Source organism: Hypomesus transpacificus, chromosome 3 (assembly GCF_021917145.1).
Source record: "Hypomesus transpacificus isolate Combined female chromosome 3, fHypTra1, whole genome shotgun sequence".
NCBI lineage: Eukaryota > Metazoa > Chordata > Actinopteri > Osmeriformes > Osmeridae > Hypomesus > Hypomesus transpacificus.
Genome location: NC_061062.1, coordinates 10830324 through 10852753, shown reverse-complemented (window position 1 = coordinate 10852753; position 22430 = coordinate 10830324). Strand labels below are relative to the sequence as shown.

General features: G+C 42.1%; 1 protein-coding gene across 1 annotated transcript; it reads left to right on the top strand.

Annotated features, from left to right (window-relative positions):
* Positions 1 to 811: 811 nt before the first annotated feature.
* clmna (calmin a) lies at positions 812 to 22008 on the top strand. Its single transcript, XM_047013964.1, has 13 exons — positions 812 to 1209; positions 12764 to 12825; positions 14302 to 14397; positions 14487 to 14570; positions 14661 to 14753; positions 15123 to 15316; positions 15573 to 15766; positions 15894 to 15976; positions 16112 to 18517; positions 19033 to 19235; positions 19475 to 19562; positions 19650 to 19705; positions 20487 to 22008. The coding sequence occupies exons 1-13, from the start codon at positions 1101 to 1103 to the stop codon at positions 20644 to 20646; spliced, it is 3828 nt and encodes a 1275-aa protein (XP_046869920.1). The 5' UTR covers positions 812 to 1100; the 3' UTR covers positions 20647 to 22008.
* The last annotated feature ends 422 nt before the right edge of the window (positions 22009 to 22430 follow it).

The window sequence follows — 22430 nt, the reverse complement described above, 5'->3', positions numbered from 1 at the left end:
CTACTTAGATTGCACTCATTATCTTATCTTATGGACAGATCACTATAATTTAGCATAGAATTTAGTCTGCTGAATGCTGCATGATCCTAGGTTAAAGCTAATAACTAAACCACAATCTTAATGACTCCAAAGCTTTAATGGTGGCCGGTAGCCAGCCTGTTTTTGATTATGTCCTGCACACAAAATACATTTTACATGGGATAACCCGCAGAGTGCATGGAAAAATGGGTTGTCTTAAACCTTTGATCCAAATGACCACTTAAACTGGACTTTCCCCGGGGGGGCAACATTATTTATTGAACTCTTCTCCTGTTTCTAGTTCCCAAGACCTGAGTGCCATATTGTCAAACTGCCATAGCCTATAGGCTGCTGACAAAGAACGGTAGACTGAAAGAAAATAACATGCGAGTCAACATTAGACATCCAGATATTTAATAAGTATCTGATTGTAAGCATTCTTGGTAACAACTTAATACGCAAAATTCACACCTGTTGGCATTTTTCTATTTTGAAGCAGAGGGACGCGCACTTGAGTGTTGTTACCATATTATTCGCTTGTCAGGATGGCAAAGCCCGTGCAGTTCTTGAACTGTAGGTAACAATGTATCTTTCGTAAAATTAGATTTATTCAAACACTTGGCTTTGCACCTCCAGCAATGTCTTGTTGTGGACATTATTTGGAGGAATATAAACCGAAATGTGTTCGGTGTTGTGTGCTTCAACCAATGTTCTTTCTCCAAACCTACACAGACTACCTTGTTGCACTGTACGGGATGGTGGGCGTGTACTCTATCTTGCTACATCCCACCACGAAATATTAACCAGGTGTTCCTATTGCCTTCTCTCCATTTCATGAAATCTGTTCATCTCGATCATTTTCCGCGTCCTCAGCGCGTATATCGTGCCTTCTACGTCATGAGGGGATAGTAAACGACAACAATGCTCTTGCTAAAACCATCTTCCCGGTAGGGTGTTGGTTGATTAGACCTTTTCCTGAACTGGACGCATGGCTCCCGTCCGGCGCCCCGCACAATAGACTGCTAAAGAGGGGACAGTGTTGCCATCTCTGTTGCTTTCCGAAGGTGTTTTTGTGTCGGTAGATGAGAACTTTCCCGTCCGACCCGATGGCTGGACACGAGTGGAAAGATTGGTTCGAACGGGAGGAATTTATCGGACAGATCAGCGATATCCGAGTGCAAAATCTTCAAGGTATGCTGTGGACGCTTAGCCGAACGCTTCTGTGTCTCCCCCCCCCCCCCCCCTTTGTTATTGTTAAACTGCATTATTTTTGTAGCACTAACCTACAGTATGTTAGCAACAATATTAAAGTGCCGCCTAGCAGCTTACCGTAAACTAAGCTACCAGGTTTAGATTTAGATACCATAGATTTTTATGGTATTCATAGTCAAAAGCAGTGTGTCGGTGCAAGGAGCGAGGTTTTACATTTACATTTATTCATTTAGCAGACGCTTTTATCCAAAGCGACTTCCAAGAGACTTCCAAGAGAGAGCTTTACAAAGCTTTACAAAGTGCATAGGTCACTGGTTTATTACAACTTCTGGATTTTTGCATATAATGTAGTCTAATCCTACTATGCGACATGCTTATTCGGGGTTTATCTACTCATTTATGCCACAGCGTTGCACATTGTGGGGACAATGCAAAATACACAACTCAAGAAAGCTGCAAGACAATGCCCACGGATGAAATATCATGTTGCAAGCAATTCATTTCGGGAACAAATCAGAACGCTGATCTGGGACCGTCCAGTTGTATAGGGTCATTCACAACTTCATCCTCTTTCTAATGGCAACTAACACCTGTTGGGCTGCACCCTAATTGTAGTTCCTAGTTACCAACAGTGGATTTCTGTAGTGGAGTGGCAATAATTTGTTCACTGACAGTACTGAGAATGAGGGAGACTCAGGAGGTTCATTCAGCAATTAAGAGTATCATGCCAGCATTGCCATTGACTGATCAGCGTACAGGCAAACAGGCTACCTGCTAAGCCGAAACTTCAACTGTGCCATAGCCCTTTTATTAGTCTAGTACTTGAGTTGGTATAGTGTGCATATTTACACTGTGTTACATTATGTTTGCAAAACTGTGTTACTTTGTTGTGGACACACCTAACCTCCCTGCAGTATGTGTGTGTGGCGAATAGATTCTGCACCCCAAGTTCCAACCTAAATTCATTCATGCTACTTCCCTGCGATACATTGATATGTACAGTACGCTGCAGTGGAATAGATTTATATCCAGTCACTTCTTTTACAGTCAATTGAAAGGAGATGAGCTCCCTAGCTTCAGAGTTCAGTTCTGTCTCCATGACACGCATGGATGTGATACTTCCATCTGAGGGCTGGCTCAAAAAAGTCTGTGATTTGCATAGTGAAAGATGGAGAAACCAGCACGCTAAAACAATGGCCTGAAGGGTCTTATGTAACACTCTCCCATCAGAGAGAAGGAAAGCAAGGGAGGGCAAGGCCCTCTGCTTCACAGCGCTGGAGAGTCTCCGAGTTTTACGTTCCCACACACGCGCACACACACACACAAATCACACAAGCACACCCGCAAACACATCATCACACACAAACCCACACAAACACACACGTTTCCAACTCCCTGAGAGAGTCCCTCGTTGGGTTGCATGGCTCTCTGAGCTGGTGGGTAGCGAGTGCTGTTCTCTGTTCTGACCTGACCAGAAGCATCTTTAGTTATTCAACAGTCGGCAGCTCATTGCTTTGCCAAGATCCTTAGCTAGCAGAGCTTAACTTTTTTGTGTTTTATATGGCCAGAGCTACTGGTAATGATCTCGGTAAGATAGCATTTTACTTAACTCATTAGATGTGTTGATCTTCTTCACCCACGAAACTTGACTAGTTGTAAAACACAAATACCCCCTTTCATTTCAAAGTTAACAATTGAGTAAGTAGAAATTTGCTGATTTTGTTTTTGACACATTAGCAGATATGTTGTTGTTAAATGACTGCAGTTAAGGTATAGCCAAAAGTATTTCAATTAGCCCTCAGAAGGATTAGGTTTAGTTTCACTTGCACATGCGCATAGTACGCTCAAAACGGACCAGTCAGCCTGTGCAGGCTACGTGGCCATCACTGCTTAGGAGAGAGAGAATCCTAGGGCTGACACCTGAAGCGTCTACCTTAAAGGGTGTACATCTGGTAAAGTGTTCTAAAAAAGCACTGCGCTGCACTAAATCCACTACAGTATGGGGAAAAAAAGTTCAAACAAGCCTTAAGCCAAAGTAAAAGCCACCACTGCTGTGCACTTGACTTCTTAGAGAGAGAGAGCCACCTCACCCAAGTAACAGAACTGAATTTCTGCGTGTCTACGGAGAAAGTGGCTTGTCCTCTCACACTTGTTTGAATGTGCTGTCCCTCTTTACACTCATGTGGTTTTTCTTTACACACACACACACTCTCACTCAAAACACACACTCTCTCTCTTCACACACACATGCAGTCCCTTCTTACACTCAGTCGCAACACACATCATCCCCTCCATACTTCACATCGAAGCAAGCCAGCCGCAAAGTGACTCCAGACAAGAGCTTTCAGGTCCAGTGGTATAAGTTTTGTGGAGGGCAGAAGGGCAATGCATGCCGCTCTTTCACTCTGTTCTTTGTTTTGTTTTTATTTCAGCCCCCCCCCCCCCAAATCCTACCACGGCCCTTGAAAACCTGTTTTTCTATAAACAAGGCTAAATGTGATTACTTTTATTAACCCTCTGGGACATTGTTTTCTTGACTGTACTTGATGAGAGACTAGAGATGACTTTAAACTTGAGATGCTATTATTAAACCATTTACTATAAGAAATAGCAGGACGCTCAAGTAAACAAACTTAGAAGATTGTCAGACTCTCACCTCTTCATAGATAACTCGTATACTTATATTTGCCAAGAAGGAATAACATTTTTGTAAGAGGTGTGTCGAGGATTGTATGGGTCTGTTATTCTACTAGTCACTCTTGTTTCTGCACTGTGATCATACCGTTTTCAATCCTTCATGCAGTATTCATTTGCTTTGCTGAGCCTCTCTGGTTCTATCTTTCCTCCCTCTCCTTCACTCAATGAATCTCATCCCAATCTACTCCCAAAATGTGGGAGTACGGTATTGAAAAGCAGAATTAAGGTCACCTTCCCGATGTAGGTCTCAGTGCTGAGGAGAGAAAGAGAGGAAGCATGTTTGATCTACTCCTGCTCCTCCTCTCTTGTTTTGTTAGGATTTCCCGGACATCCCGATTGTAGAACAACAAGGATTTACCGAGCCTGTAGATGGGCACATTAGAGTCTATATTTAGTCCGTGGACCATGCTTTCAGAGGACCATGCATAAGTGGTCCTTAAAGTATGTGTGCGCGTGCGTGTGGAAGAGAGGAAAACATGTGAAGATCCAGAAGACTGTGCTGCAGAATTATTATGTAAGGCATAGTAACTGTTTCAGTGCCAGATTGGCACACAGTCTTGTGTGTTTAGAGGTACCCTGTGGTGCCAGTAACATCTACACTTATATAGAAGATGATAGCCTTACACTCAACTACCCTTACAGTTCCAGTATGTACCTGAAAGAGGATGTGATACAGTAAATAGTTAGCAAGGTGTCCAGGAATATCTTGTGTACTCAACCAGTGATCTGGATGACAGCAGCAAGAAATTGAATCCAAACTGAAAAAGGTCATATCAAATGCCTAATGGCAGATGTGGACAGCGCAGACACATGCACTATCATTATAATAGTGGAAGCTTTTTGGATGTCCAAATAAATCTGTCTTAACAGCTTCATTCAAAACACGTACAGCAGACCTCAAACTAGACAAATTCCATATAAGGTGTCTGCTGTCAATGTCCCTGATGATGTGGTTGGAGCTTTGAATCACACCCCCACACTGAACAGGTGTTCATTACGATGCACCCTCATCTGACCCATGTACTGTTTTTCCCTGCTGCTCATATCTTAGCCACCCACACTCCACTCATCACATCTGACAGCATGAATGTGTGTATATCCATTATCGTGCAGGAGCCATCCATGCCCACTCAGCAGCACTTTATAAGTACTTGGAAAAGGATGAAAAGGAGTGAGTAATGAGAAACGCTCAAAACGTTATTTTTTTACCCTAAAAGAATGACCATCTTTCTAAAAATACCACTGTTTTTCCAAAGGGCAACAGTTATATTGTTGGATAAACCGGCACAAAGTCGCTGACGTTATCATGTGATGAAGTCACTCTTTGTCTGAGGTCTATAACTGGACTGAAGGAAAAAAAACCTCAACTTTATTAGTTGCAGGTGTCTTTCTCCTGCTTGCCTGTAGGAACTGTCCAGCAGACCTCCGATGGAGCTGAATAAAGTTACTCTCCTACGGCAACGCAGTTGATATTTAACTTTGCTTTGCTTGGAGAACTTGTTTTATGAATAGCAACTATAATGTTTGGTTGACCTGTAGTAGTCAGTGAGCAGGTATGATTGGAGGAGCGCTTATGAGTCACCTGACTCTTGATTACACCTGATCTCATGCTGTTGCTGTCCCTGCTGACCTGTATTCTCTTTTGAACTCTACCTTTTATCATTTTTATTTCTAACGCTATACTTTTAAAGTTTTACATAATTGTAACTTATGATGGTTTTAGGTGTTGAATTCACATAATCATAAATGTTCTTAAGCTTTTTTTAAATTTGTTCAACCTGATTTCAGTTCACCATATGTATGAGTGAAGATCAGTCAGAAAAATAGTTCACGTAACAGCATTGCTGTCGGTCTTTGGCCAAGAAAAAAGGACTACTGTGATATGGAAATAATGTTGGAAGCTTATCTGTTTCATCAGTGTCTCAGCTTGCTTAGTGATGACTCTTGTTTGGATACTTCATCGGTTTGGAATGTGAGGGCAGACGGAAAATAAAAGGATGACAAAAGGGCATCTTATATTTGTTCTTCAAACAACTCCAAGTTGTTTTGCAAGATGCGTTGCTCAGTCTGCCTCTTAGATTTGAAGGATCAATCAACCATTGTTCAGTTCCTCTCAGTTCAACATGCTGCGGATGTCCATGGAATTGGTAGTTTCACTCTGATGTGAAAGTCTTGTACTCCAAAAATGACACTTGTAGACAGACCTGTTTTACTGAACTGTCTACATTTTGTAACTCACAGCAGGTAGACCTACTGCCCTGTCTGGATAGGATGCAATGCAAAAACTTTCAATGATTTGGTTATGGAAATTATGTTCATGTGCTTTGGTTTTCTCACATTATGGTCTTGTTGTGGTACACTCAGCTTTGGTCACGTTTTGTAAACCACTCTACAAAGTACTGGCTCTCGCACAAACCCCCTTGCTGCCTGAACTGAACTTTAGAACAAGAAATGTTTGGTATCATGGAAATGTAAGTTCTGGGAAATGTCATGTAAACCTGCAGTATTGTGGGTGGGACTCAAGCTTGGACTAGCTCTGTGTGAAAATGCCTTCAACAACACACCACAATGGATTCTCTTAAGGTCTAAGATCAAATGATTATGTAGCAGTTGCTTGGTTTGATGCTCACTCTATATACACAACTCACAAAACACACAAAACAATAGCCATATCAAATGCTACTGCTTCCTCTCTAACTAGAAAATCTTCCCATCAGTTTCTCTATATTTCCCAGTGGTCAGTTTGAAGATGCAATGACGTACTTTCACCTGTCCAATAACGTAAGATTGATGCGTACTGGTCTAAAGCAAACAAGCAAGCAATGAAGGAGTCAAGTAAAATTATTTGATTCAGGCCTTGGTGAAGTGGAAGTGAGGTGACCCACTTCCTCTGCAGTCCTACCCCAGCCTCTGAGGGGTTTCTCTAAGTCTGAGACAGACCAGCGGCCATGATGGATGACATCAATACGGGATGCCCTGAGGAGGTGTCACACAAGTAGACTCCGCTGGCGAGGACAAGGGCATTCTCCACAAACTGTTTTCAGCTACTTAAGAGTACTTCTCAATTCTCTGTAAAGGTGTGTAAGATCTTTCGGTATGTTGGTAGCCGCTTACAGTATTTTCGCTTTTGGTATCTGCCGCCAAGTAAGCTTTGCTGAGTTAGTATGAGCCATTAAGATGGTCAAGATTAGATCTGCTTGCGTGTTTGTGTTAAATGGTCCTGACCTCATCTCTCAGTTCTTTTTGCACATGAATTAGGTCTATTCTAGTGTACCTGAATGCTTATCAGAGTGCATGAAGGTCAAAAGGAAATAATGATCTCATCTTGATAAATGTTGATCCATGTGTTAGTAGTAGTCCCTGCTAATCAGTCAGATAACATATCTAGTTCATAAACTATTGGTGAGATTTAGCCACTTTCTTCTTTCACTCTGTAATCGGGTTAGTACTTTGCAATAACCTGATTAGTCTTTGGCCAGTTTGAAAACAAGTGTGCCCAGAAGTAAGCATCAAGGGAAAACTACAAATTCCCTCTAATTTATATGTGAAGGCAAAACAAGTGATTTAGGTGTGTTTGCTGTTCAATGTTGGCTAGATATTTATGGACTGAATCCTTTTATGTGGAGCAACAATGATTAATGCAGATTCAGATTTTATGAAACACATTTCTTCCATATAAACAATTGAGAAAGGCACACCAGGGTTTTTACATGGAATAATTTTGAAATTAATTACACAACTCTTGCTTAAACTATCGATCAGCAGTCTAGAAGGGTTCTCATGTCCTGCACAGAAATGAGCAGTTATATGGTCATTTGCTTGTGTAATTGTCTGGCCCTATGGAGCAATTCTGTGCACCCAACATGTAGGCCAATGATTTCCTTTAGCGGCAGCTTATGTAAACATTCTTCATCAAACAGACCCCCACCCTACCCGGTTTGTCTTATAAGGTGCGTGAGGTATTTTTATTTACATATTGTATTGTTTCCATAGCAACCTGCTGGGAATACCCACTTTGTTTCCAATTATGCTCCCACTGGGAAATGAAACCTGCACCTCTTTGACTAAACCTAAACATGTGTTGAATTAGAGCCAATGTAAGTCTTTAAATTAGAGGAGGGGGCGAGCAGATTGAGAACATTTTATCCTAACTGTAGAGTTATGTAATCCTTTCTGCAGCGTCTTTAGGGAAGCCGGTATCATGGAGGTTGTATTAATATTTCAATGACTGCTTCTCTTTGTTATTGTTCTTTTGTGGTGTGGCAGTCAAAGAACACTCGAACGAACAGAGATACAGACTCAACATTGAGACACACAAAGAATATGATCAGCTATACCAAGGCTACAATCAAAGTAGAAAGCAACCAAACTCCTCAGGGAGTGAAGCCTGTTCTGGGAAGATGAACCATCACGCTGTGTCTCATCTCTCTCACCAACTTTCAAAGTCTTTCTGCTCTTCGTGTTCTGACTTTTGCGAAGGTGCGTAGGAAGTGCCAGGACATGTGGAGGCCTCCTTCTCCATCCGGAGAGGAAGACCAACCTTGAGCCCCTCGCCCGCTCCTCCTCAAAAGCTCTAAATGGCATCCAGTGAGGCAGAACCTCGCAGTTCTGCACCCGGATTTGCCTTTGGGTTACCCTCGAGTATGAGTCAGAGACCTGTTCATTAAAGTAATGACCTTCATGGAGGGATTACACAGTTTGCTATGGTGGTGAACCTTGTTTGTAGGTGGTGGACTCTGTTTGTAGATTCCGTCCCTTTCCACTTTAATGGTAAGATACTGTGTCAGAGAGGATGGTGTGTTCGGATCAGGGGTTAGTTTGGGAATTTATGGGCATTCTGTTTGTTAAGAGACAGTATTTACATAAGTTTTATGTAGTGTTCTGTTGTGACCTGCACCTGTCGTTCTGACTTGCATACTAACATGTACCATTAGTATCTTCTAAGCTGTGGCCACATATTTATCCACAGATCTAGTTGTGTGGTTGACTGTCTGCACTCTAAAATCCATCACTTGTCTTTTTAAGGGAATGGATTATCTTGTAGACATAGGGTGGGATTTGTTCTGCACTGGCACCTAGATGAACAATCGTTACATGTCTAGTGTTTGTAGATCAATGGTCAGGAACAGTGCCAAGCTAATTAAATGCTAATGATGCCCCACCATGACACTCCAGCCCATATTTGACTGTCTGAAATGTAATTCAAATGTAGTCATTTTAAAACAATCATTTATGTCACCGTGAATAGGTTTCCTGGATGTCTCTTTTGACTGAGGAGCTTTTTGCATGGTATCCAAATAGAGAGGGTTAGGATTATGGGTTTCAGTGTTTGTCTAGAACCAGCATCAACAGACCTGGTCTGAATTGTAAGAATGGTTTATAGTATACATAATAGTGACATGTGGATTGTGTCAAAGATCTTTCAAATGTTAATATTCTAGTTTCTTTCGAAGTGGCCTTCTTGTCACACACGGCTTGCACCGGAACATCAACTTTGGTCATGCTGTGAAACAATGTCAAGATTGTGTTTAATATGCCAGGGAGCATGATGCATGTTCCTTGTCTTTATTACTTAGAACTGTCCTTCCTGTAAAAGGCAACAGATATGAGAGATGAGGTCATGGATCTGCCTTTACCTGCATGTCAGTGTGTCATTTGTTGGGAAGCTGAAAGGCCTATGTGCGAACATTTCTTTGAAAACAGTGTGTTCACACAAGCTTCCACATGTCACAGGGTAACCTACAATATTGTCACATGATTGCCTAGTAAAAGGCAATCAATATTTTAAGCTCCCTCAGTAACAGAATGGGACATTCCAGCCAGGTGACTTCTCCCCCAGGCGCAGGAGTAATGGAAGCTGCCATGTCTTCAACTGAACTTTCACAGGAGAGAAGAAAAAGCACGCTCCACTAAGCTGACCCGTGGGCAGTTCTAACAAAAGAAGTTTGGAGATTAGTGCAATATTTCCAGAGTAACACCCGAGCTTGGCATGCCCTGTGAACATTGATCTAGTTTACTGTCTGTGTTATTGTCTTCACTTGTGTCTTGTGTGTTGTTTTCTGGTAGCTTGTTGCTGTTCTTGTGTCCACCTGTGTCTTGTTTGGCTGTGTATTTAGGTTCCTAGACATGGAGTACACTCTCACCCAACTGTCCTCTCACACGCATGTTAGTGAGAGGAAACACCTTGGAAATATGTCATGTTTGATAGATGGCATTTGTGACAACCTTATTTGGCCCAGCCACAGGCACCACTCAGCGTGTCATCATTCCCAGCTTGTGTGCTATGTTTGTTTTTAATGTAACACATTTTCTCACAACTGCAATAGGCCGTCATCCCTGTTGAGTAATACATAAACTCCTGACCCGGACTGGAGGGCAGAAATGCTATCGAAACAAAGTTTAATTGTAGGGAGGAGGTTTGGAGAGCATATATTGGGATTTGGGAAGTGCTGCTACTTTATTGTTTCTAGAAGAGTATAGATCCAGACTGGGACTCTGTTTCAGCTTAGTATGTTCTCACTAGTTCTCTCTCTCTCTCTCTCTCTCTCTCTCTCTCTCTCTCTCTCTCTCTCTCTCTCTCTCTCTCTCTCTCTCTCTCTCTCTCTCTCTCTCTCTCTCTCTCTCTCTCTCTCTCTCTCTCTCTCTCTCTCTCTCTCTCTCTCTCTCTCTGTGTATCACTGCTCCAGGCCTATATCTTTACTGTCTTTGTCCCAATGTCTCCCCTTGGCTCTTTCATTTTCCCATGTTTACGCTCTCTCTTTCTCTCTCTCTTCCTCTCTCTATCTCTTTCTGTCTCCCTCTGTCACAGCTGAGTGCTCAAAGCTGTCGCCCAGGCCCCCGGCCCAGGCCGGCCCCAGCCTGGCTTTCTGTGTCTTTATGGCATGGTGAGAGAGCTGCAGAACTGAGGAACAGGCCCCTCATTAAAGAGATGGGTCTACACACACAGACGGACACACACTCCAGAAAGCCACATGCACTTGTGTGTGCACACAAACTAACACTCTTGCACATTCTGTGACTGGAGTGAAACTTTTCTGAAAGATGTATCCTTGCATAATCCTTTCATTTTCGCTGTTATCTGTGTCTTGCTCCTGCTCTTTCCCTATCGGTCTCTCATTCACACTCACGTGCAAACACAGGCGCGCACACGCACAATGCAGTAAAATCCTGCTCTGCAAAAGAACTTTAGTGAGAGGCAAGTGAGGAGCTAAAGCCGTGGAGATTAAGAGGGAGGGCCTGCTTGTTAATGAGGAGTTCCCACTATCATTCTGTTATGCACCCTACTGTGCCTTCAGAGACCAAATGAGTGTGTCACGTATTCTAAACTTGGATTTCTTTTTCATCCTCCTTGTTCAATTTATTATGAGATCATTTATAATTACAAGGTGATATTGTAGACAGTAGAAACACGGTTACGCCGCCCTTCTGACAGGCACAGCAACCGTTGCGATTAATTAGCAAGTCTAAGAAAACACCTATGTCAAGTTTGTGAATGAAACCTTACTGCAACCATTTCCAAACGCCACTGTCCACTGGACCCTGTCACCACCATTCACAACCATTATAATTTTCTAGGTACATTATCCAAAATCTCTAGTTTCTGTTTGAAATATCAGTCCCCTATGTGGCTAAATAGAACCTTCCATCCATGACCTAATAGAGAAAGACTTACTGCTGTGGCTAGAAAGTGTTTGACATGTTTATGAAACATTAGGTCACCGTATCCGGACCCACTCATACCTCACTCCACTAAAGTGTGCGTTCTTATGAATGTCTACCATTGTAAGCTCTGGTGATTTATAGTCAATATGTGGCTCCTTGCCTCGAGGTCCTAATTCTGGATGGTTGGCGTTGGTAGCTTGGTCCCTGAGTATGGACAGCAGGTTGGTTTCCAGCAAATGATGCCTAACATTTGGCACAACGGACAAGTGGAAAATACCAAGTCAATACACACTTTGTTCCTTTTTAGTTTGTGCTGCCAGGCTCTGTTCATAAATGGGTCATAAACTTGTCCCAAAGATCAGTTTGTGAATGGATTATACTTTTAATTTTCCCTAGGCCTTCTCTCTATCTCCATAATTCCCCCTCCCCTCTCTTTGTATTCACCCCCTGATCCTTTCTCCATTATCTACCAGTGTTTTGCGACAGTCTCTCTCTTTTTCTCCCTCTCTCTCTCTCTCTCTCTCTCTCTCTCTCTCTCTCTCTCTCTCTCTCTCTCTCTCAGGGTATTAGACTACTGGAATAGCATATCTACATATCTGTTGGGTGTTGGCAGTGTGCTTGTCATGTGCATTTACGAACAGATCAATGGTAATGACAATGGTCACGGTTTCCATGGTTACTACTATTGGGGCTCCGCCTAGTCTTCTCTCATTCTCAGCCTCTGCTACAAGTGCTTGCTCTCTACTGCTGCCATGGCTACCTAGCTGTCACTTCTGCAGCCATGGTCAAAGAATTTCTGTGACTCTTAGCTCTTTAGCTCAGTTGATTCCTGAGAGAGACAGAAAGTGTGTGGATTCGTGCATACAGATGCACACTATTTGACTGGTTGCTTCCTCCTTCTCCATGAATGTGTGTTAGACATTCACACAGTAGCTCACACCACATCCCTCCTCACTGCAGTGGTGTGCTGATGACATGCCATGGCTGCGGCCGGAAAGAGAAAAATGGCAGATTTATGATGAATACTGGTGTTTACTGTTGACTGTTTCTTCTTCTCTCTTTATTTCTCTTGACCCACATGTTTGATTCAAAGACCAGATATACAGTATTACAGATATACTGTATAGACAGTACAGTATTCTTCATGGCATGCATGCTTTCTTTTGTTTTACAGTGGAAAGAGAAGTTGTCCAGAAGAGGACCTTTACACGATGGATGAATCTGCATTTGGAAAAAGTAGGTCCAAAATAAAGCACCCCAAAAAATGCATGGCATGCATGGTATCAAATTGAACTTGGCATGGCAGTGGTTCATGATCGATCCCTAATAACCCCCACCCCCAAAACACACAACCTTCAAGTATTGGGTTTGGACGTCCATATATCTTTCCACACGACATGGCATGACCAATATAGGTGCTTATCCAAACTACTGTTTCACCTTCACCTTCAGGTCTGTTCACCAGTGTTCTTACAAGGCTTTGTTCCTGGTGGTTATAGACCAACATAATGTAATCAGGCACAAACAGGAGTGGCAGACCCTCCCTCTTGTCTTATGAATTATATATGTTTTTTATGGAACGGTTTTAATGCACTGCATTAAACTTTCATTTCACTGTAAATACTAATCTGAATGTTTAGATTCAATTCATCTGACCTGGTGGTGAATCTCATTGTCATGCTAAACAGGTGGTTATGTAAATAGTGGGACTGAATGATCTTCCTTCTTCCGTGCGCTGGGGCTTTTGGGGAGATTTAGTAGCGCTCTTTGTTCAGAATGACTGTGCTATGACATTTCTATGGGAATGTACTAAGAGGTAGAGGTGTGTTAAAAACACTTAATCAGTTTTTTCCCCTCTGTTCTTCACTCCGTCCTAACTTCCGTACTTAAAGCTCAGCCTCACTTTCTCTCCGACACATTTTCAAGTACAATAAAAAAGTCAGCAGGACACCAGTCTCTCAGGAATACATCGTGCCATACACCAGACACACATTTTATTAATGTATTTTTGCCTGATACGCCCCTCTCTCACACACACAGCTTTTTATCACTTATTCACCAAGTTTAACCACTCTATCCTTACACCATTGTTTGCGTTGGCATGGCCGTTGCCTGGCTCTAATGTTTTAGGGCACTCAGAGAGAAGATACCAGCCTATAGTCTGAGAGAAAAAAACGACTGGGAATCCAAGTGATTAAGCTTTTGTTTTTCTTTCACAATGACCCCTCTCTCTTCTATTACTCACTGCCTGGCATGTCTTCAGATCTCTGTCCCGCTAATTGACAATCCTACATTTGTCCTCTCTGTTGCTTTGGAAAGTGCTTGTCAATTGTGCCTACCAGTAAACCATTCAGAGGACGTTGATGCATGAATTAATTATTAGTTTCATAAGGATGATGTCATCTCTGTTTTGACTGGCTGCTCATTATGTTGATTTTTAAAAAAAAATTGTTGTCAGTAGGAACCAACAACAATAGGGAACGATCTAGCACTTGTAAAGGTCATCCTCCAATACCACGTTTCACTTGTAACTAAACAGCAATGAAGTGTAACCACATAGCTGTAGAATTCCATAAAACTACAATGTTGATACTATAATAGGTATTGCTATGTAGGTACATGGTAGTTAATGTAACCATAAGGTAAAGTGCTGCCCTGTAACTTGTTTGGAGAATTCAGATTGTTAGTGTTAAGTCATCTTTTTTGCTCCAGTGTAACCCTCCCATGGAGGTCCAAGATCTGTTCCGGGACATTCAGGATGGTCAGATCCTTATGGCCCTGCTAGAGGAACTGTCCGGATGCAAGCTGGTGAGATTAATGATACCTTTTAGAAATGACATTCTTGTTTTGATGAGTCAATTGCTATTAATAACTTTGTGAACTTTCTCATTTTCAAGCTCCATGGTTTCAAGAAATCCTCACATCGCATTTTCAGACTCAACAACATAGCGAAGGTCCTCACTTTTCTGGAAGAAAGAAATGTGAGTAAATATACAAATTGGAAACTACTACTATACTATCCAAATGGATGATTGGTTGAGTTTTTAATCTGGTTGTGTTTACCTGCACAGGTGAAGCTAGTCAGTATCGATGCTGCGGATGTCGCTGATGGCAACGCATCCATTGTTCTTGGGCTCATCTGGAATATTATTCTCTTTTTCCAGGTAAACTCCTCTTTGACTGCCCTTCTCCTATACACAATTTATTTAATATTCCTTGCTAGCTCCATCTCTAATTCTTTCTCATTCACGTTTTATGACTCTATTTCTCTTCCTTTCCTCTGAGAAATGATGTCTCATGCCTATTCCACTGCCTTCCTGTGCAATTTCCATTCATACAGCCCAGTACTGAGCCTGTAGATAACAGAACAGATCGACCTATACTGCTTACGGTGTAGCCCGAAACTCTGGAAAATCACCATGAGGAAATCATTACCGCTCAATGCACGCACACACTGCTCTGTGCTCCCTCCTGTGTTACACAGCATTAAGCACCCCCACTTTTTTTCTTGTGTCCAACCCTCTTCTCTCCAGATCAAAGAGCTGACTGGGAATATTAAGAGCCAGTTCCCCTCCTCCTCCAGCCTCTCCTCCATCCCCACCAGCTCTGACTCAGACACCTCCCACCCCAGCACGCCCTCTGAGGAGAGACGGCCCTCCATTGCCATGCGGGATCATGGGAAAGTAATCAAGACCCTCCTGCAGTGGGTCCAGAGGCGGACCAGGAAGTGAGTGTTTGATTGCACCGAGATGGTGTCTGTGGTCAGTAAAGGGTCAGATTGGATTTGAAGCATAGTTTATCTATGTTTACAGTACACAGGCTGCATATATTCTCAATCCTTTGATCAACCTTTTGTATATAAACCGCAAGACATAGGTGTATTACTGTACCACAATCAAGAATTCTGGCAGGTTTGGTGAGTTCAATCCCGTTTATACAGTATCCATACATTCTACAGTCTAAGGCAACACTGTTTATACCAGGTATGGCGTGGCGGTGCAGGACTTTGGGAAGAGCTGGACCAGTGGCCTTGCCTTCCTGGCTGTCATCAAGTCCATCGACCCCACCCTGGTGGACATGAGAAGATCTCTCCTGAGGACGGCCAAGGAGAACCTAGAGGATGCCTTCAGGACCGCCCACTACAGCCTGGGCATACCACGCCTACTGGAACCTGAAGGTAGTGTAGATGTAGATGCCAAACTCCTAACATGGTGGGACTTTGATTTGCTCTGCATCAGTCTATGACATGGGGGTGATTGGGAATATGTACACTGTTTACCTTTGAACACGTTTGATCTCCTCAGATGTAACAATCAACCCTCCGGATGAGCAGTCCATCATGACTTACGTGTCCCAGTTCCTAGAGCACTTCCCTGGGATAGAGGAGGTAGGGATGTATGGTATATTATGGGATTGCGATTATGTTAGGTCATAGACACATAGAATGACGGATGTGTAGTATGAAGCAGATACACTTCATGACCTAATGTCTATCTCCCTCTCTTTCACGCTACCTCCCCAGCCGCAGGACGTTTCCGAGGTTATTGAAAGAAGTGTGTCCATGGGCAGACTCAGCTCTCGAAGCAGTGACTATGAGCTGATGAGGAACGGTGTGCACCGGAGTCGGCAGCGAGAGCGGCCATACGTGGTACGCAAGGACTGGGTCCAGCCACCGCCCAAAATCTTCGTCTCAACTGTGTCCGACGACAAGGAGGCCATGTCGCCAACCTCCCCGACCAGCCTTTCCTGGGCCAGTGAGGACTTGTCAGGGCAGTCCACTACCAGCCCCAATGGAAACCCCCAAGATGAAGGGAAGGAGGTCTTCACCATCTTAACTTCAAACTCCCCACAGCCATCCTATGTTGACTCTGTTACCAGTTCTTCAGCGGCAGAGTCTGTCATCTGTGATTCTGCCATCGGCTCGCCAGACTCCTGGGCCGAGAGCGAGGCAGCGACACCAGACCGGTTTGGAGAGAGCCGTAGTGAGGGATCACCCACTGACAGCGTCATGGCCTTGGATGCCAACCTCCCTCCCTCAACCCCTGAAGAGGTCACTCTTGAGGGGCAGCTGTTGCCGTCGGTGACAGGGAAACCCCAGGATGAGCAATCCCTGCCAGAGCTGTTTATTGATGAGGGAATCTACTCACTCAGCTCATTAGATAGCACACTGGAAAGGGGAAAAGACAGCTTAGAGAAACAGGAAATTGAGAAAAAGGAGCATGAGCAGGATGATGCCTCCAGCCACATCCTGGACGGGTCTTTTGAGCACATGCCTGATCAAAAAGAATCCTCAAACAAAACTCAGAGGGACTCTAAACAAAGGGGCATGAGCACAGGTCAGAGAAATGTACATCCCAGTCAGAGAGAACCATCTTTAAAACTCTCTGATATTCCACAACAGACTGAACCTGTGGAAACTAGCCAGTCACCACACAGCTTTGATCGAGTGAACCCTGACACCTTTGAGCCAATTGAAGAAGTAGAAAGTGTTGAGGAGAGAACAGACAAGGATTTGGAATGTTCAAAAGACATGGTGGAACAAGAAGCTTATGTAGAAAAGAGGTTATTTAGTCAAAAATCTGATAGCCTTGATCAAAACGAGATTATAGGTGAAGTTGAGGTGGAAAGTGTAAGTGTGACCAAACACAGAACAGCCTCTGTTTCAGAGCGAGAAAGAGAAGAGGAACAATTAAAGGATGTTGTAGATAAAAGGCAAGATGAGGTTACTAAAGGAGCAGAAACACAAAATGGTCACAAAGAACCACAAGAAAATGCTTGCTCGGAGTTGAATGATATAATGGAACAAACAGATACACAGCCATTTCAGGACATGGAACAGATTCAGCCCAGCCAAGCCGGATCTAAAGAAGGAGGTTTGAACGCTGAGGAGAACCACACTGTTCAAACAGACTCTCAAACATCTGTACTAGATGCAGTCTATCGTCAATCCTCAACAAGTGATTTACCAGAGGGCGGTGTGGAGAGAGATGAGAAGGCTGGAGATGAAGACCTAGGAGAAAGTAGGTCCTCTGGAGGTCACCAAATTAACGTGACTGCTGATACCCCTGATGGCCCTAGGCCTACTGACGCAAGTAGTAATGAACCAAACTTTGCAGGAGTGGCTGATGAAATACCTGAGAGTGCCATCTGTAGACATGTAGAAAGTAGACATGATGATTCCATAGAACCCACTGATTCTATTGTTTCTACTGTGATTCAGGCCACAGACAACACAATAGAAACTCAACAATATCCTCTTGGGTCACCTTTGGATCAGGTGAACCATCTTCACAACATAGAGGTTTCAGATGTCAACCAGGCTTGTGACAACCCTGTCACAGAAGTGGACCACAATGAGGTTGAGTCACACACCCTAGCCAATGCCATAAACACTCTCAGCCACCCTGCTCAGTCTGAAAAGAAGGAAGAGGCAGAGACTGATATCACAGGCCCCTCCAATGGTGATCGAGATGAGGCTATTTCAGATAAACACAACATAAACAAAATGGCAGATACAGACTACAATGGATCCAGGCTTGTGGAACTGGCGAATGACAATGAAGTGGCAAAAATTGAAAAGAAGGCTGTGAGTGAATCAGCAGACTTGTTCTATGCAGATTTAGATAGGAGTTCTCCTCTAGAAGAACTAATGAGTGAGCCTTTGGACCCAATGGATTTGTTTTACCCAGATAAAGAAGAAGCCATGTTGTCAGACCAGCCCGAGCGGGAGGAGAGTATGTTCTCTTCCTGCTTCAGTGTGTCTGCTCTACAGCCTGCGCCAGCCTCAGAACCACTGAACACCCATAGTCTGCCGGAGACACACCCTCCCAGTCTGACAGAATCACACTCATCCAACCCGCTAGGTGAAGTGGAAATTGGAGATGGCTCAACTAGCCAAGAGGACAGGATGATGCAGGGACGGGATAAGGTAATCTAGTGTTTATGGGAAACAAGGACAACATCTAATGTGTGTGTATGTGTCAGGATGGGCACTAGCTGACCCTGACAACCCAAACAATGTGACATTTCATACACAAGGTCACTTTCTCTCAACTTAACAGCACTTTGAAGTGATCTGTCAGTGCATTTATCATCAAGTAGCAATCCCAGCTCTCTAAAGAGTTTGTGCCTCTGACAATTTATGCATTGCTTAAAACATGATGTTCCCACCCATATCTATGTGCTTATGAATGATTGATCATCCAAAGAACCAGATGAAGAGGAGAAATTATGTGCATAAGTACCCGTTACCATTGGCCTTGCACTTTCTCTGGTACCTCAAAATTTTTATTGTCAGTTGTTTCCCCATGCATCCCATGTTTTCATCCCCTCACCCTCACTCAATACAAACAACAAATGAATGTGTTAGTCTTAATAGTTTTGTCTTCTACAGTTTTCTCTTCTCTAGCACTTCACTAACATTCCCACATTGTGTATATTCAGATGGCTGAGGAGACCCATGAGGGTGCCGGTGAGCAAGGTAAACCCCAGGAACGGTGCACCCTTCTCAAGGACCAATCCTCTGGATCCTTGGGTGTTCTGGAAGAGTTGGAGGCTGAGTCTCATCATGCTGCTAAACACAGTGATCTCATCAAAACTGACGAGGAGAAATTAGCAGCTGCCAGAGAAAACATGAAGTCTATGAGGTAGCTTTATATTCTTAGTAACGGTACACTGGAAAACGCAAACAAAGTAACTTAAGAACTGGGCCTTCCAGTCTGATAGGGAGATTAACTTAAATGTACTTAATTGCTTTGTGCATCTTTGGGCTATGTGTTTACGGAAATTCTTTCCTTTCCATCTAGAGATTTCTAGGTAATAGTATTTTATTTACCAAGACTGTTCAAAGATTAGTATAATAACAGGCCTATGCTCTTCCCAACAGGGGAGGAGAAGAAAGTAATGGAGCAAAACTAGAAAAACAGCTTTCAAGTCTTTGCCACAGGAAGGTGGAAGAATCTGATAAGTTACGGGTAGGTACAAAGAACATTTCAAGGCATACGATTAATATTAATGCACATGTACAAATTCTTAACAATTCCTAACTCACTCTTTTGCAGGACAATCAGAAGAGTGTGGCCACCAGCCAAACTCAGAGCACCAACTCCAAAACCAGGTACGACTGTCCGACTAGCTCCAGTGTTGTTGTAAGATAGTTGTAAGGTAATAGAAGAGGATATTTAGTTGGTGCTAAATATGTGAGAGGCATCCTGCACCCTACTAGTTTTCTAAGCTAACCTGTCAACAGTTCTGCCTGGCGGTGAGGACTATGTATACCTTTCCAAGTGGTTTCAAGGTGTAGGGGCTGGTTTGAGTCAATACTGATAAAAAAAAAAAATGTTTGTAAAATGGCTGACTGTAATTAGTGTGAGTGTCTACAACACACGAGAGGACAACAGTTGGGTTCTTGTTTTCTCAGCTCTGTGTGTGTGTGTGTATATATCTGCAAGTGTGTACATTTTTACCCATCAATTAATCAGTGATTACCTTGACAACTACCTTGTATGTTGAGGTGATGCATCATCGGAGCTATTTCAACTTATTTTTCCCTGTGGTGGGGACTGTAACTCTGTAAAATGATTGCATCATCTTACTCTCAGGGGACAGACACCAAACTTGACGCTAGAAACAGATGACTGGATATCAGGAATGATAGTGTGCATTGTCTCTTTAATTGATAATCAAGTATTTTTTCACTGTAATGATTAATAATATTCCCTAAATTGCTTTTTAGTACATTGAGTACACTAAGACCTTCTCCACATTTGACCCTGCATTTTAATACACAATTATACATTTATTACTGTGTAGAATTTTTTTAGCTTTGCATCTGTTTAATCGTAGTGACTTCATAATAAACTTTGCTCCTTTATCTTACTCTCTCTCTCTTTCTGTAGCCGAAAGGAGTCAAAGGTTTCTGCAGCAGCTGAGTGTTTGATGACAAAGTCAGAGCTGTACATGCTGCTGATCATGTGGCTCATCCTCTACTGCCTGTTGGTGCTGCCACAGATTGACATCCGAACCCTACCCAGCCTATTATTTAACCTGGAAGACTGAACACACACAAAGAGATACATATACAATACACTGTTTATATACTTTCTTAATGCACTTCTTTAAAGCAACACACAGTACAGTGCACATACTTGTGTGTATGTACACATAAAGCTTGGGTATATTCTCCAATCATGATTACACTGCCCCCTCCTCTTTTAATTTCAGTACATTTTTATATCCACAAATGAAGGCTTTTAAAACTTAATAATAATTAAGAGCTTAAAAAAATGAGGCTTCAATTGAGGAATAGTTTTCTACAATTAAAAAAGATAAATGAAAACACCTTACTGTGTTTCTAAACTGTACAGAATACTGAGCAGGATGATACAGCACACATGGTTTAGGAAAAAAGTACATAACATGAATTTATATACCTACCCAATTTTCTCATGGCATATTCATAAATAAGGTATTTAAGGTATGGCTAATTTCCTTTTGAATAACACATTTGATAATAGGAAGCGTGAATACCGGTTACTAGTTCAGTGGAGGGTCTTAATTAATAACATCACTCTGTATACTTGGTTAAGGATTTTGGTGTGCTTGTTGCATTTTAAAACACATAATGTAAACTGCCAAAGATAGTGTTTGGATTGCTAACAAAAAGAAAACACAAGAAAAATATTTTTAAATATATTTTCATCAGAGATGAAGTTGTCCTGAAGTAATTATAAATATGTTTAAGTTTGTTTTATGGTTTGACAATGCTCACACACATACATATTTTAATGTTATATGGTCGGTTGAAAATATGAACTTTGTTGATTAATTCCATTTAACATGCCTTTAATGTATGCCATTTGGGTTTTCAGAACCTTTGTAATTCAGCTATGCTTGAGCTTGAGACCATGTGAATGAAATGAGAATGCTTTATAATTAAATAGTTTTTTGTTGTTGTTTTATGACCATAATGAAGTATGATTATTTTTTTAGTTATTCAACCAAGTTTAGAGTCCACTGTACCACCGCTATATCCCACCCACAAGCACAATATTCACATTTTGAACAAATTAACTTTCAATTGAATGAACTTTCAATGTTTTATGTTACTGTGTGTCTATAGTATGTGCTAAAGCCATACATGTCTCTGTGTGAAAGGGTTAATAAAAAGCCATGAATCCCCTGTGAAATAGATCACCTCTATAGCATTACACATCTAAATCTTCAGTGTATGGACGGATTTTGTGGTATTCTCAAACTGTTCTGCATGATTATGCCTACAAGACACAATCCTCTCTTTCGTTTCTGAAAGGACTGACCTAGTAAGCTTCAGAAGTGGCATCTTGCTTTTGTATTGGAACTCAGCCTGTTCTAATTGTGTCAAAGGCACCAGTCAAGTGCAATAAATTACATGTTTTACCCCTTTGTTAAGAATTATTCCACAGTCAATCTAAATTGCCTTTTCCATGTTGAACACATTTTATTAGAGTTACAGTTGGTAAAAGGTATTTTATTATGCAGCTATTTTTCCGTGATAACAAGTTTTTATTAAATTGAGTTTGTGTCCAACAATTTTTTAACTTTCATGAATGCCAAATGTTATCCAAAAGTATACGTTATAGTTGATGCAATACAATTTGAAATCGCTTGCTTCAACACTACCACTTTTTTTTATTAGTGTTTACTGCCATCTTGAGGTCAATGTTTGTCATGAGCCATTACAATGTTTTTATCCTGGGAAAAAAAACATTTACCAAATGACATAGAAAACAGCGTGCATTAATTTGGTATTTAAAGTTACAGTAAATGGGTTTAAAATCGGTTTCAGCAAACAAACATGCACA

Bases quoted from the DNA above. Each gene is read 5' to 3' on its own strand.
- clmna (XM_047013964.1), top strand. From the start codon at position 1,101: ATGAGAACTTTCCCGTCCGACCCGATGGCTGGACACGAGTGGAAAGAT. The intron at 1,210-12,763 runs GTATGCTGTGGA...TTTGTTTTACAG, and splicing joins CCGAGTGCAAAATCTTCAAG to TGGAAAGAGAAGTTGTCCAG. The intron at 19,563-19,649 runs GTAGGTACAAAG...ACTCTTTTGCAG, and splicing joins AAGAATCTGATAAGTTACGG to GACAATCAGAAGAGTGTGGC.